This window comes from Coturnix japonica, chromosome Z (genome assembly GCF_054131305.1).
Source record: "Coturnix japonica strain WE chromosome Z, WE-NBRP24, whole genome shotgun sequence".
NCBI classification, from domain to species: Eukaryota; Metazoa; Chordata; class Aves; order Galliformes; family Phasianidae; genus Coturnix; species Coturnix japonica.
In genome coordinates, this window is record NC_140702.1 from 73,833,221 (window position 1) to 73,849,998 (window position 16,778).

General features: G+C 42.7%; 1 protein-coding gene across 14 annotated transcripts in view; it reads right to left on the reverse strand.

The window, feature by feature from the left end:
• MALT1 (MALT1 paracaspase) overlaps positions 1-11,742 on the reverse strand; it is a 28,544-nt gene extending 16,802 nt beyond the window's left edge. For 9 of the 14 annotated variants that reach the window (XR_014939523.1, XR_014939527.1, XR_014939522.1 and 6 more), the window contains exons 1-8: positions 11,547-11,742; positions 10,059-10,225; positions 5,250-5,371; positions 4,300-4,450; positions 3,095-3,273; positions 2,437-2,533; positions 1,668-1,700; positions 99-125 (exon numbers count right to left, since the gene is read on the reverse strand). Coding sequence is in view for 7 of the 14 variants with exons in the window: in XM_015848183.3 (XP_015703669.3) it covers positions 99-125; positions 1,668-1,700; positions 2,437-2,533; positions 3,095-3,273; positions 4,300-4,450; positions 5,250-5,371; positions 10,059-10,225; positions 11,547-11,707 (937 nt within the window). In the remaining 7 variants the exon portion in view is untranslated. The remainder of the gene's footprint in view (positions 1-98; positions 126-1,667; positions 1,701-2,436; positions 2,534-3,094; positions 3,274-4,299; positions 4,451-5,249; positions 5,372-10,058; positions 10,226-11,546) is intronic. The other 5 variants (XM_015848187.3, XM_015848186.3, XM_085529324.1 and 2 more) reach the window with 2 other exon arrangements.
• Between the last annotated feature and the right edge of the window lie 5,036 nt (positions 11,743-16,778).

Genomic DNA, 16,778 nt, shown 5'->3' on the forward strand with positions numbered 1-16,778 from the left:
GAAAACCAAACAATATGACGCAGTTAGGCTTCAGTGAGTGTGGTTTGTAATGTGGAATGAAGATGTGAGATTAAAACTTTTCAAACATGTCACTTTACCTGTTTTTTGAAGATCACTTAGCTCTTCTGTGGAGACATACACCAATAAAATTAAGTTTAAAAAAGTAGCAAAGAAATATATGTATTTCATTAATAAAGATATAACTGTCATGCTGTTATTAATAGAAGCCAAAAGCTAGAAAAAAAATCAAAAATACTTTTGGCTTCATATTTCTGTAAATCTAACTTTCATATGCTTATTCCACATGCGCAGAAGAGAACTACATTAACCACATGTGCAAGACACAGCATTACAATATAGCTGAAACAAAGGGAGAAACATGCCATGCCTCAGCCCCATGGGCATGCAAGCAGCTTGAATGAATAAGCAATAAGACATCAGAATCACTCATGTGAAAAAGAGGCCTTTGAGAACTGCTAAAAAAGCAACATCCTGAGCAAGAAGTCTTTCTTCATAAAGCCATATGTATTCAGGGGGAAATAATTTTCAGATACAATTTTCAAGCACTCTAAACTACCACAGATTTCAGTTAACTTCATTCAGAATACTGGAATCTATGGAAAAACTAAGTCCTTTATGTGGGCCTCCTCGGAGCATGCCTGCTCTATGCAGTGGAGCATGAAGCAGATCTCTTAACCAACAAAGGCAGGTATGCACATGGGAAGCTCTAGGTAACTAAAATGAAAATAGCAATGGTTTTGATGTAGCTTAGTAGCAGAACAAGCATGCATCCAAGCTAACCTTAGTTTAAACTCAGGACCCAGCAGTTTTAGTGATAATACTCTGCTTCAAGGGCTGGCTGAACTGCAGGTAGCCAGGAGGCTTCTGCATAGGATCCATCATTTCCTGCAGACTCCTTCTCAAGCCAGAAAGGATGCTAAGGCTTAAGGGAATAACCAGTTACAGAAGCTCAACAGTGAAAGTAATTGATTCTGAATTCTGTGCTACTTGTATGTTGTAGTACACATTACACTCACAATGTCAAACTTTCAGAAAACGGGCCAAAGAGAACATTGGCTTCTGTAAACTTTGAACAAGAAAGGTTGCACAGCAGTTTGATTCCAAGAAAATGAAGAGCAGACAGCCATGTCTTGAAAATGCAATTGTTTTTTTCATTGTTGACAGAGAAGCTTGGGGTAGGGTGCTGCTGCAAGCAACCTTATATCTTCCCACTGTGTAAACTGTAAAAACTTCGAGGTTCTCAATAATCAATTGATAGCACAGCAGCAACGCAAAGGAGAGAAGAAACAAACAGCTGACTAGAATGAGCTCTATCCAACTCTTTAAAGTCTTTCAGGCTCCTAAATACTCCCAGATTTTCTTGCAGGGATGTTGCTTCCTGAGCCCAGCCAAAAAAATTTCACAAAGATCAAATGCAGGATACAAAAACAGTGTGGTATTCAACACTGAATACTACAGAAGAAAGTAGCTTGATATCAAGGCAAAGAAGAGAGAAGAACATGCAGAAGGAAATGTTCCATCACCCAGCTCTGTATTAAAGCACAATGAAGTTCATAACCCATGTATGCTTTTCAGCAACACACAACAATCCATCATCCCCATCACTAATTTTTTAAAAGCGATTCACAACTAAAGAATTACTTTACCTTCTGTGCACTCCACTGCCATAGCTTTCCTTCCTTGTGTTTTAAGGGAGGGGGGAAGGGGAGAATTGGAAGACAATTTCTCTCAGTTATGAGAGTTAGAACACAAAGTGGAAGTCAAAATTCACTTCCAATCTGGCTCATTTTACAGCACTATAAATCTTTCAACACTGGCTACATTTATAGTAACTGTTAATACAATTCTGGAGCACTGTAATATTTCTCAACAAGAACCTTTCATATGAATTATGCAGTAATATTCTCAGATATATCTGGAAGCTATAGAAACATATCTTTCCCTGTTTGGTTTACTGCAAATACATGTACATACACTGATCAGTGTTCTATCCATTTACTTCACTTGCTATGAATAATCTCACCTGCCCTGCCAGCTGAAGAACTCCACGTAACAGTTCATATCACTAATGAGATCTTAATGAAATCTTAAAGATTAAGCCGTTATTCAGTTGTCAAAAAAACATGAAGATAAAGAAATCAGATCTCCATCTGTTGACAAGCCATGTTCCTAGTAACAAGGCCAAAAAGTGTTAGCATCTCTGCTAGCTACCATAAAAACTCAAAGCACTTCATAATTCATAGAATGGTAAAACTGCCTTTGCTGCCAGCAAGCATAGCTATTTTAACCAACAGATAAAGTAAAAATACAGGCAGCAAAGTGCTTGGCTTAACCTTAGGTCTGAGAAATAAATTCTAATATTAGGGAAGAAATCGATTAACCAGCTGATCTGTATAAAACTGACAAATCCCATACCTATAATGACCTCTATCTTCTTGCTGTCTTGGTCTTCCTGGTCATTGAACACGTGACACCAGTATGTTCCCCCATGTTCCACGTCCACACAAGATACCTATGTGAGCACAACAAAAAGTCATCCCACCAGCCCCCAGAACAATCGGTTTCTTTTAAGCACACCCCACCTCCAAAAAAGCCCCACTAAAAATTAAAAGCAAAGCCCAAACAAATCTAGCAGTTGCTGATGGCCTTATCTACATTTACGTGTTCTAGAAATGCTTTCAAGAGTTGAAGAAAGAACGCAAGTCTGCCCAACAGGCTTGAGATGCTGTAAGTACTAAATGTAACTGATCTTACACAGAGCTTTACAATATGGGATAGAATGAGACGCTTTAACTTTTACTGGTACTTAACCTTTGTGTTATGTCAGCAACCCAAAATATACTGTAGACTTCCACCCCACGACTGCCACTTACAAGCACATTCAGGATTATAACTCTGCATCCTGGAGCCTAAGAACAGCCTCAGCACTTGAGTAACAGAGCAAGAGAGCTGTGCACTTACACAGATGTTATAAAGGCTATGAAGAAGCTATTTTCTTCAGGGAGGCATTACATGGTAAGCTATAGGTGGTAATACATTAATCTCCCAAGGATGGCACTGTGAGGTAACTTACTGTGTAGACATTTTTGCTTCCATTTGCCAAGGGAAATCCATTTCTGAACCACTGGTATTGAGGAATTGGGTTTCCAACAGCTCCACATTCTAATACCAAAGCATCTCCCACAGTCAGGTTTTGTGGCTGAGGTTGAATACAAATGCACAGTTTCTTTTCAGGCAAACCAATTAAGCTCCCTTCAAAAAATAAAGAAAAAAACAAGGGGAAAGAAAGTGAGATAAACAATGTATGGGCACATCTCCCTGAAACTAGAACAGTCTGTGCTAACAGCAATGAAATTAATTTACTTGTCTGTAAGGAGCATGCTAATAATGAGTCATGACTGCATTCCATTTTTTTTTCAGCTGAAGTAAAACAGGAATGCACAAAAACACACCTCATAAGCTGTTATGCATCATTTATTCCTGCCAGTAGTATTTCAAATGGGCACAGCTGCAAAATGGAAAAATATTACAGAAAGGATTCAGAGAAAAGAGCAGATATAAAGAAGCATGGCTGCCATCCACAGACTGAGGATGTGTGCAGGTGTGCACACAGGAATGAGAATTTCATCACATTATTTTGTTTGCTTCACTGTAGAATAGTCAGTGTAGAAGTCTGGTAATTAGAACAAAATTAGAGGGCAAGTTTAATGATAAGAAAGAGATTTTGTTCAGAGAGCAAAAGTGAAAAAAAAACAAAGAACTTTTTTCATGAGTAGCCTATGTACTTAAAGACAAAGAAAGTTCTCCCTTTTCAGCTTGAGCAATGATAACACAGAAAGCAAAATTTTCTCATTTTTAGAGAAGGAGCTTGTGGCTCTCTTGCCGCAAGCAGGGTTGTCCACCTCTAAATCAAGCACTAGATCAGTCAACTAACAATAGATTCCAGTACTGGCTACATAATATTGAGTGGGTAGGCATATAATCCTACCGGATTTCTGCTACTACATTCTTCTCACTCTTCTTCCACTTCCATCCTTTCATCATGTATGCTGCAGATGGAGGTTACCCCATCAGGTAAGTAAACTTATCTTTAAGCCAGTGCCATAATCCATATAGACTTACATAGGTGCATGTGAATAACTATGCAGCTAACATATTTACTAAACTCACAAAGATGCAATTCACACCAAAAAGACCCAGTTTAACCCAATGTTTTAACAGCCTTTAGGGTGCAATCCACACAGAAGTTTCCCACTATACAAAGCTCTCACCACTCACCATGAGCTGTACCCTGGAGATCACAAACTTCCAGTCGTGCCCATCGACTGAATGTAAATGAAGATTCGCTGTTCACTCGACAGATGTAAAACCCAGCATCATTCACTTTAACTGGATTCAAAACCAGTTCTGGAGAATTACCATGGGGAACCTGAGTGAAAATGAACCAAGAAATATTTTAATTTAGATTAAGTTAATCTCCACAAGGATCAAGCATTAGAGTATCTATTCAGTGTCCATAACACCAGTTTCAACTCCTTTGCTTAAAATTTTTGGATAAGAAAGTTTTGTTCCACGTATTTAGCAGCTTAGAGATGGATTTTCTTCCAGGAATGACTCATATGCCTTTATTTTAGACAGCTGAGTTTTTAAGCTGGTTGAAAAACTCTTCCTGAAATTAGTCATTGTAGGAAGGCAACCAGACAAGAAACACGGACAAAAGCACTGCCACCTGAACTCCATAGATATAGGCTCACATACATTCCAGTATTTAAGTCTGTACCACCACTGAGTTCAAGTCTTCAATTGCTCAGTTTTCTGAACCAGTTTTCATCTGTCTAGAACCAATGGTGACTGGCATTGTTTCCAGTCTGGCAGTTTCTGAGTAGCTTGTGTGAAACATTATGGAAGTCTTAGACAACTGAACTTACAGTTTCCAAGACTAGTACCTGAGGATATAGTGCTTCAAACATACTGAACCACCTTACTGCTTTAGCACATTGGTACGGTCAGCATGGAGCAGATATTCAACTTATAACTTTAATAGATGAAGCAAACTTTTCTTTACATAATTGAGAGGAATAGCCTTGAAAAAGAAAAATTTTGGAGAGAAATTCCAATTCAGCAGTAGCAGCATCACAGTTCAGTCTGTAGAACTGTTATTTACTGATTTCCAACAATTAAAAAAAATTATATACATACATCCATATACATTCTCTATCGTCTTTTACCTCTTTTTTCTGTTTGAACCACTGGTAATGTACAAATGGGTGTCCTGTCGCCCAACAACACAGCTTGACAACCTGGCCACAGAGCACTGCTTGAGAGTCTGGCTGTACAACAATCTTTATGCCTTTAAAAGAGAATTTACATGTAAGAAAGTTATTAAGAAATACAACTGAGAACTTAAGTTGTCCTCTAAACAAAGTTTTTGTCATTAACTATACTTGAAAATAACTCCAGTTTTCTGTGTATACATACAGTTTCACTTAGATAACGTTAAGGCACTCAAAATTGTATTTCATTACACAAATCCATGCTTGAACCACAGAACTGCAGTGGTTGGAAAGGACCTCTGGAGATCAGTCCAACCCTGCACCCCCAAGTGTTTTAATGTCAGGAAACCTTCATTACCTCTTATTCCCTACACACTAAAGCTAACAGCCCTTTCAGTGGCACCACATACTCTTTGCGGGAAGTGTATTCCCAAAGTAAACATTTTGGAGCTTTGCTCATTCCGGATAATTTAAATTGTTAAGCTTCAGCTACAAGAGAAAGCACAGCCTGAGGGAGGGTTCAGTACAGTAAGAGCTGGTTGAACTACAACACGCCGCATTTTTCAACTATTGCTCATGCAGCTTATTAGACAACATCGGTTTCCTCTATGGCTTTTGCTCCTGTAGATCACAGGGCGGGGGTTTTCTTTTTACCCATGTGCAAGGTAAAATTTTCCACTTCAGATTTTAACTGCCAGGAAATAGTGTGAGTGAAATTCTGATAGCAGTCTGATACGATCCAGTTGTTTTCTTAACCTAGACCAGTACAGAGATCTAATTACAGCACAACCCTCACAACAGATCTGCTGTTATAACCAAGGTCATAGGAAGAAGAAGGGGGAGGGGGGAGCAAAAAAAAAGTCATCTGCAGAACAGAAAGTTGAACCTCATGGTGCTGACAAAGAATGCATGCGCCTCTGGGCAAGGTGCTCAGCAGTGCTGAGGTGACAGCGCTTCAGTCTAATGATTTTCCTTATTGTGGATGGTGCATGCATGCATGCAACACAGTGGGACCACAGGTAATAACACATGCCAGTGAATAGTTGCTGCAACACCAGTTATAGGAAAACACAGAAATAGTGAAAGATACAAAACCACTTCAGTACCTTCCCATTACTCTCTGAAACTAAGAATCACATACAAAATAGGTACTCATACTAGACTTGATTTTGTTTAGAGTTGGCGTCTTTCCTTATTTTGGGAGAAGGTAGGTTTCTTCATTATCCTTTAATGAATGTGCTTTGCAAAAGCTGGAAGCATAGCCTGGTACAGCATTTCAGTTCATTGGGCAAACAATCTTCCAGAATAATGTGAAGTAAACAGAAACTGCATGCAAAAATAGCTCCAAAGAGATCGCAAACATCCCAGCTCAGGACTGTAATTTGCTCCAAGCCTTCTTACTGTGTCACGCCAGGAATTTTCTTTGCTTCCCCCAGCCCTCCCATTTAACAGTTTAGTCACACATCACAATTCTGTCCTAACAGAAAGTGCTTGAGGAAGAAATCATATCAGATTGATCAGCAGGTTAAAACTTAAGCAGAAACACAAGTGATCAACAGACTGAAACGTATGGAAATTGTGTGGTCTTTGTCAAGCAGGGAAGTGGGCTCTGTTAGCATCTGCATACACAACCTGATTCTGAAACAGTTGACAACACTGGGGGCTACCCCAGCCTAGGCACAGGACTTGAAAATTCCTTGCCTATCTTCTCCTAAAAACAACTTCCACCTACAGCCTAGCTCTGGAGATTGATACTTCAAATTTCTCATCTAATACTTCCTCTGCTGTTTTTCTGAGTCAAAGGGAACATTTTAAGTAGCCTTGTGCATCACAATCACCAACGTTAAACAAGGCATACAGGAAGTTTATAATGTCAATTCAAGGGACAGAAGATGTGCGCTTTTATTCTTTATAACCTCTCCTGATTTGCATCATTGACATCTCTTGAAATACTTGAGGAAAACAAATAATCTGGACGATTGGCATCTTGTACTCCTTGGAGCTGCTGCAACCAAGTTCTAAGAAAACTGACTCACATCTTCTTCACTGTTTCATTTATTTTCCTGCCATTCACCCAGTATCGTATAGCTACTTCCCATGAACACTAAAAATGTCATAGCTTAAAAAGAAAACCTTCTGACTCAATTTTCTGAATGACAATGAAGATACACTGACTCTTCTTCCATTTTCCTTGGGCTACAAGAAGTTCAAGTCCTACCCTCAAGGAATGCAAACCGACCAGACCTTGCAATGTGCAGAGCAAATTAAGTATTCAGAACATTAAGTATAATCCAATTGTTATGGTCTTAGTTTAGGTGTCAGTAAGCATTTTCAATCATTTCTGAAAACTCTGCCTCAATTACTCACAGTCAGACTGAAGTGCAAACCACTACAGTGAGAGGTCAGTTTGGAGAGGGGAAATATCTCTTTGCTCTCCTTTCAATCATCATAGCACATCAAGATTAGACATTAATACCACAAATTGTATATCATATTCTTCCTTCAGAAACTGGGAGAAAACTCTTTGAATTTCATTTATTTCCCACAAGTTCAGAAACCAAGCAAAGGGAAGGGACAGAAATGACCCAAGGAATAGGATGCTCTGGCAGTACGACAGACATAAAGATCTTTATTAAACAACCCCATCCTAAAGCAACGTTAAAAGGTTTTCTTGGTTCACTAAAACAAATGAGTAGATACTAGCACGTACTTTGATTTCAAGTGTATCACACCCTGAATATTTAAATGAACTCACTGCAACTGTTAAGGCCTACTACTTCTTTTTTAATAGTTCAAAAAGACTTAAACTCTCTTCAAATACCTTTTCCTTTGCTTTCTCCTGGTTCCAACTTCTTTCTTTCTAAGCTATCCAGCCCTCTTTAAAGCAGGCGTAGTTCATTCCATCAAGCCTCACAGAGATTAACTTACAGCATGACAGACTATCCCTGCCTTTCAGAGAGGTTTTGGCAAAAGTCTTATTGGCTTGTTCTCCTCCACACAAGGTACCTTAGCTATCTATGCACTAACACCCAGAATATGACATGACAGACAGCTACATAAAGATCTGCAAACTCAACTGTGGAGAGATTACAGGTCAAGCAAGAGCAATTTTTTGCCGGCACAGTTTAGTACAGACCCGAGTCAGTAATATCATTTGCTTTTAGTTCTCCTCCACCAACCAGCATATACAAGATAGCATACTTCTGCTGAGCATCCCCCAGAGACAAACTCTTGCCTCTTAGAAACACAATCCAGCCTCAACAATATGACAATGACTCCCCTCCTTTCTGCCAAGCTGACTGTGGTACACTTTGGGTACACTTTGGGTGCACAGAATTATCATATAGCTCAATCAAACTTCAGTCAACAAATCTGCTGCTCCTAGTTTAGCGAAAAGCAGACGCCTCAACTGGATGAAATGGCAGCAATGCATTGCTATAGTAGCTCATCTGAAAAACTCCAACATTGTTTTAACAATAATTTTAAGCCCATGGCTTCTTTTCTCAGGCTATCCAAAAAAAAAGGACAGCGATCAGTATGTCAGTCAGCTTGTTAGTCTTATTCACAGAATCACAGTCACAGAATTATAGGGGTTGGATGGGATCTCCAGAGATGAATGAGTCCGAGCCCCTGACTCCCTGCAGCAGGCTGCACAGGTAGTTGTCCAGATAGGTCCTGAACATCTCTGGAGAAGGAGACTCCACAACCTCACTGGGCAGCCTGTGCCAGTGCTCTGTCACCCTCACCGTGAAGATGTTCCTTTGCATACTGATGTGTAACATCTACTAAGGGAGATGCTCCAGGCCCTTTATCTTCTTCATGGCCCTCTGACAGCATCTTGCCACAAGATCCCTGTCTTTTTAGTACTGGGAAGCCCAGAACTGGACACAGTGCTCCAGGTGAGGCCTGACCAGGGCAGAGTAGAGGATCACCTCCCTTGACCTGCTGGCCATGCTCCTCTTAATGCATTTCAGGATCCCATTAGCCTTCTTGGCCACAGGACATACAACTGGACATACAACTTCTCCACAGAGCTCCCCTCCAGCAGGTCACGTACTGATACCTGCAGTTATTCATTTCCATGTGCAAGACTCTACACTTGCACATTCCTACTCACTGTTTTAAAGAGAAGCTTTTGTAGCTTCCTAGTGACTGAGTTTCATCATATCCTGAAGGAGGACATAAGAAAGGGGTACAGCGTAGAACCATAGCAAGAAGAATTTGGTCTGTATTCCTACTGTGCATGCCCATGCATTGCCCACACTTTTAAACTTTTTACAAAGAAGCAGGCTGAACGCATCTGACAGCAGAAAATAATCCAGTTCTTTGCTACTTTGTTTGTTTTGCTGTCCAATTAAGAAGCTGGAATGAATTCAAGGTGCACTAGAACTGGTGCTAATTGAACCCTTCCCTTTCAATTAGGGTAAGCTATGAAATGCAGTTCACAAAACCTGTAGCCTGAACAAATGGCTGGCAAAGCTACTGGTCTTTCTAACCCAGCTACTTCTGTTCTATTAACATCTCCCAAAGGCAGAGCTGAATACAGAACACAGTCAGCAGACAGAACGACAGCACCTGTCATGTCCATGCAGCCAAGTCCAAGCCTACAACAATACTACATTAAGCCTGCTTATCTACTTGACCTACTTTTAATCTCAGAATCATATAAACAAATACCAATTACTAGAATTCAAGTGCTAACAACGCTTCAGTATTTCTAGAGCAAAACACATGGCTGCAGTGGAAGAACGAACCAGAGCTGACCTGAATAGCTGAGACACTGGAGAGCCTCTGTGTGCTCCATGGACTGCAAGAACTCCACCAGCTCCACTACTGTGCAGCCCCTGTCACCTAGCAGCTTCAAGAGGCTCCAGCTTGGGCTTCCTTCTGGCTCCAGCACTTTGAGGGAACATTGTTCTAAATCCAGGGGGCTGCAAAATAAAAAGGCAGAAGACACGGCATAGAACTTCTCAATGTTCTTTATGAAGAATGGAGCTGTGTTAGAAAGATTAAAAAAGAAAATTTAGAGAGAAGGGGTTATCTTAGCTGATTTGAACGTGCTTACAGTATTTCCTCCTTCCTCAGGAGTCCAGACATTATGAAGCAGCATTTCCACAGACAGAAATTAGTATTAATGAGCTGCAAGCTATAGAGATAGGAGATGATTGGACCTAACAATTCCTACCAAACATACTGAGAAATCTAGTTTTCACATTTCGAAGTCTGAATAGAAAAACAAGTGTAGCAGCTCTCATTTTCACCTGCCTGGTTCAGGAGCAGTAAGGACTGAGTCAGAATCTTACGGGAACACCCAGGAAGGCTGAGATACCCAAAGCAACTGTTAGATCAGTGGCTACTGCAGCCTCCTAACAGTTCCTGTGCATTTCCAGGCTGCCCAAGGAGGCTGTGGATGCCCCATCCCCGCAGGCATTCAAGGCCAGGCTGGATGTGGCTCTGGGCAGCCTGGTCTGCTGGTTGGAGACCCTACACATAGCAGGGGATTGAAACTGGATGGTCACTGTGGTTCTTTGCTAACCAGGCCATTCTGGTATTCTACGATTTATCCTCCGGTATAAACTCTCACACTTTGAAGCTTCAGTTTTAAGGTTTCATATGCTTTCAATCACAACAGATTAAAGTAACACAGACAACAAGGGCATGGGGAGAGCTGTGGATCCATCAGTGCTTCATTTATAAACTCACGGTGCCACAGAAAGCTGCAGGCAAGATGCTTACACGCATCACAAACACATCACTGTACATTAGTATATAACACAGGTGAAGAATTACAGTCACAGCCCTACAAAGGAGCCACACCGGACTTCAGGCTCTGCTTCCCCACCTGAACGAACACTGCCATCAGAGAGAGGGGGTGTGCCCACCCAGCCCTACCTTTCCTTTCGGACAACACTCCCTAGGCAAGACCTGGAGAAGGCACAGAAAGCAACGTGAGCAGGATGCGATGCACAGAAAGCAGCCGAGGAAGGAGAAGCTTTAGAACACGACTGTGCTCACCCTACCGGACACGGGACCGGCACACGGAAGGCCACCCGGTGCTCCCGTGCCGCTCTCAGCAGGCCGAGCAGCGGGGCCGCACTCCGGGTGGGCCCAGCAGGACCGGCCGCACGGCTGTTCGCCTCCTCGCGGCCCCGAAGCAGCACCAGCCGCGAGGCCTGGCCTCACCCTCACCTTCACCCTCACCCCTCCGCTCCGGAGCTCCCCGCCGCCCCTCACGTCCCTCACCCCCCTCACCTCAGCCGGACCCGGCCGCGGCTCCCCGCACGCTGTGCCAGCTCCCTCCATCCCTTGCCGGGCGCCGCGCGGTCCAGCAGCTCGCTCAGCCTCCTCAGCAGCGGCTCCGCCAGGCGGCTGAGGGGCAGGGAGCCCGGCGGGCTGCGGGGCAGCTCCGACATCGCAGCGCTGCCGCCGGCCTCAGCCCGCCCGGGGCGGCGCTCCCTCCCGGAAGGACGCGGCCGGCGCAGCCGCACCGGGTGTGGGGGGCACGGCGTGAGCTGCGGGGCTATGGGCGGTGATGGAGCTGAGGGGAGGTTCAGGCCGAGTTCGGGTGGTGGTGCCCGGGAGAGCTGTCTGCGGCCGTGTGGACTGAGGGGAGCCCGCATCGCTTCGCGTTGCACAAAGTGGACTGAAAGTTCTGTGGAGATGATGTTTCAGGCAGTGGTTAAACGTGGCTTTGTGGTTAGGAGGGTCCAGAAGTGCAGAGTGCTGGAGCTACTCCACAGAGACAGGCTGAGGGAGCAGGCGGCTCAGCACGGCAAAGAGAAGGCTGTGGGGAGACCTGGCCTTGTAGTACCTTGTAGGCTATAAGCAGGAGAGAAAGCAGCTTTTCACACGGGTGGATTGTGAGAGGACAACAGGCAATGGTTCTAAACTGAAGGAGGGGAGATTTGGATTTGAAGTTGTTCTCAGAGAGACCTGGTGCTGTTGCCCAGAGGGGCTGTGGGTGTCCCATCCCTGGTGGTGGTCACAGCCAGGCAGTCTGATCCAGTGCTTGGTATGTCAGGGCTTGGAACTAGGTGGGTTTTGAGTGTCCTTTCAACCCAAGCCATGCTATGATTCAAATACAACTGTCCCTATTCCTGCAGTATGTGCCCATGTGGCACCCAGCCACAGCGCTGGGAGCAGCCCATGAGCTCGCTGTGCCTGCTGCCCAGCCTAAGCCAGAACACACTGCAGAGCAGGTGACAGCAGACATGGCACTGAGTGGTGATGTTGTGTAGAGTTAACCACACATTTCTCCCAAGTTAGATGCAAAAAACAATGTGTATCCTACACGGATACAGGTAGGATGGTGAATTTGGCTCCCTGATGACGTATGTGTGTCCACATCCACACTAGGCTGCATGCTGTCCTTGCTGTGCATCTCCACACAGTGACAAGCAATTCAGTTTCCTCAGCTGGTCCCAAATCCTGGTTGCTCATTTCCTTGGGGTTTATTTTGACTATTGGACCATGATATAAATCACAGATATCCCTGCTGCTCTCCAGAGGAGGGTGGCTGTATGTGCTCCGGATTTTGCTGAATAATTTTCTGGCCATCACCCCCAGTCTGGAGAGCACTGGGACTGAGAAGTGTTCAGCAGTTGTGTTCAGCAGTCAGCATTTTTGCTATTCTTCCTTCAAACCATCAGGAAAGAACATGGCACTGAACTGGTGGTTCAGACTTTTCTGCACTCCTTGAGCTCAGATCCCCATGTGTTCCTCATGTGGTATCACCTTTTTCACTTCACAGTTCATTTAGGTACGCGCTGGATAATCACTGCCTTTGAGAGATGTGAATTGTTAGGTGATTTGTGTGGGTGTTTAAAAGTTTGTTGTTCACTCTGGCTCCCTCAGCCTATCTGCTGGGGAGAGCTGTTCATATTTTCTCAGCATTTTGCAGAATATTTGCTTGCTCAGCTTGAAGCAAGTCAGAACTTTCAGCCATGCCTAGCAAAGAAGTTAAATACTCTGGGGCATGTGCTTTAAAAGTGAGCCCAGAGCCTTATTATGAAAACCTAAGGCCAACACTTCCTCTCTCCCAGGGCCACGAGGAAATGCTGGTCGCCCTCTGTGAAGCAGGATCTGCCCTCCTGGCTGCCAGCTCGAGCTCTGCCTCTGGCAGAGGTTTTCCCAGGAAGAGCCATCTGCTATGTGTAATGAAATAGTCTCTCCTAAAAGACAAACTGCAGTGACCAGACTCACTATGCTAAGGTCACGCTAGCAAAGCAACACTGAAGCTTTCGTCTAGCTTCTCAGCTCGGAAACAAAATGCTTGAACTGCGTGTCTTTTGCCTTGTAGTGCAGAGTCAAACTGCAGACCTGGTCGGCTGCTAAGACCCAAAGAGAGCACACAAGGGTAAGTGCATGTTTGTGGCTTGAGAGGTCAAATTGCTTGTAGTTTTAGGATGACTCGGTAACTTATTTCCACTGTGTGCAAATAGAAAAATTATTGCAGAAAATAGAAAACTGATTATAAAGTATAAATGAGTGAAGAGCAAGTTACCTTATTCCTAATACTCTACACAAATACAGTGATTTAGTATGAGCTGAGTTGGTTGGTTTGTTTTGCAGCACTTGGCTTTGATAACGTTTGATAACAAGTTGCATGTAAGATTCTACTAAAGGTTTCTAAAATTACACTCTGGTGATATTTCCATTAAGTTTCAGCAAGGGAAACAGAATTGCAAAAGCCTTATATGAGGCAACTTCCTTCTCTGAGGAATGTGTAAGTGGTGCCGGGTGTCCACAAATAGGCATTTTATTCTTTCTCAATCCACACTGCATGGCCTGCTGCTCCTTAGTTAAGAATTTCCTCCTTTCCTCGAAAAAATCTGGTCTCTCAGTTGCATGCACAAATTGCTCATGCTGACAGTGTCAGATGCTTGACAAACGTTAAAAATAGATTAAGACAGATCAGTGTTAAGAGCTGTGCTGTGATTGCTTTTTTTAATTACTCTATATTAAGCTCTTCGTTAGGTATACGCAGAGTAGTTGCTTGTTCTTCTTGCCAAGGAATTATAGCTGTGGTGTTTTCTCTATACTATGGTGCTGTTTATAACAGGTAGTGCACTACTGTAAGAAGTTTTCAACACATCTCTGATGTCAGAAGGTAAAGAAGTGTGCTGTATCTCAGTGTATTTGCCAAGGGCACATTTTGCAGATGCCTGGTTTCTAAACAGCCAAAAGTTCATTGATGTTTTTTTCTCATCCAGAGCTTGTTAATACAATGGAGATGCAATAATTGGTTCAGGTTGTACGGTATTTTGCTAGTCTGATTTCTGACACTGTAGGCGTTTTGACAGGTGTGCTGCTCTAAATATTTTATTTAATCACGGTGTCTTGATGTATTTTTAAAAGGATAATATGATTATAGTTGTTATTTGTATTTCAGCGTTAGAGATTCCAGGCAGAATAGAGTCAGATTTTCAGTAATATGAGATACAGAAACACACAGGGAACACAGTCATTGTAAACCATTTTGTGCATGGTTCTCACTATTGCTCCATTGAATATTAGACTCAGCAATGAGCAAAGAGCTCTTCAAATGCTTACTAATATGCCAAGTTATAATTACACTTCAGAATTGCGGTTTTTGTCGTCTTGGAAATTTTAACTTATGAAATATGGCAACATTGAAGAATGTGGTCACAACCACAGCATTATTAGAAAGGAACAACTTTTTTTGGAAAGTGTTTTTATAGCTGTGTAGCCAAATCACTTTGGAAAGCTGCTGTCACCTGGGGGAAGGGGAAAGTGGATCAGGAATTTCACATGGGTTTGACTCCATCAGCACTGATGGTTGCACTGAAAAATGACTCAGAAACATGCTGACATTGGTGAAGCTTAAGAGAAAAATTTCAGCGAAGGGTTTGATTTTATACTACATGAAAAGTTTTTAAGAAGAACTTGAGAGTAAGCTTGTGAATAGTGAAAAACATGCATGGCAAGCTTTTTGGAAAAGGATATTTCCAAAAATTCAGCCTTCCAAAGGAAGCCTCTTAAATAAGAAATTATTTTGTGAATTTCCCCACAGAAAATATAATACCTCATGAGGAAAAAAAAAATCTAAGTTGGAGTGTAATGCCTGTTTCTAATGTAAATCTTTTCTTCAGCTGGAAAATTGTGTTGTGTTTCCTTTTGTCTTGTGAGGAGAAAATATGCTAAATTTAGGGAATTTGCTACGAGGTAAAAAAGCTCTGTTGGAGGCAGCCTGGATGGGGAAGAGGAAAGCTGCATGTATTCCTGACTGCAAAAGATTTGTCAGTCTGGGAACAGGCATGGATGGAATTTTGGGTGTTAGAGGAGCGTTGTAGCTGTGCAAACTGCATACAGACTCTTTGTTAAGACATTTCATAGAATCATAGAATCATAGAAACACAAGGTAGGAAAGGACCTATAAGGTCATCTAATAAACCACCCACCTACCACTAATATTTCTCACTAAACCATGTCCCTCGGTACAACATCTGAACATTCCTTGAACACCTCACCACCTCCCCGGGCAGCCTGTGCCACTGCCTGACCACTCTTTCAGAGAAGAAATTTCTCCTAAGGTCCGACCTGAATCTCTCTTGACACAACGTGAAGCCATTCCCTCTTGTCCTATTGCTGGTTACATGGGAGAAGAGGCCAACCCCTGCCTCACTACTGCCTCCTTTCAGGTAGTTGTAGAGAGTGATGAGATCTCCCTTGAGCCTCTTCTTCTTCAGATTAAACTATCCCAGTTTCCTCACAATACTTGTGCTCCAGATCCTTCACAGCATCGTTTCCCTTCTCTGGACACAGTCCCGGACCTGAATGTCTTTCTTGTAGTGAGGGGCATTAACCTTGAAACATGTCTGCATTTGAGCAAATGACTTGGATTTCAGAAATGCCTGGACGGCAGCTTGGGTGCTGTTTGTACAGTGCCATGGTTGTGGAAAGGACATGTAAGGTGATTTGTTAGACTTGGCATGTGCTGTCTTTCTATCTCTGCAAACCAAGAGTCACAGTGATAAAATAGCAATCAACCCAAGAGTCATGGTCATAAAAGTGAAAGCTTTGTAAACAGTGACGTCTCATTTTATGTTGCTTTTGCTACTGCGATTTATTTGCTATACTGTAAGATACTGCAGTAACTGTTTATGTTATTCCTTCATTTTTCACATTTGCATTCTAAGAATCACTGTGAGAGTGATATATGGCTTTTCGTGCTTATTCTTAATACAGTTCAATCCAATTTGTTTACAAAAATATGTGTAAAGCCCCGATTCCCTGATTACCATAGGAATAAATAACTACACAAAAAAACCTTCTTGTGGCCATTTCCTCACCCCAAACTTTCCTGTTTGTGTCTAGATGAAAGTACCTTTGCTTTCCATAGTATTGCACACAGACTAAGAGCACGGCCAGGCTGGGACAGAACTCCTTTATGTCCCACATGCTTGTTCTATGCCTGAGCCAAGCAGGCTGGATGCTGTGTCCTCCTTTCTTCTTTTATAAGAT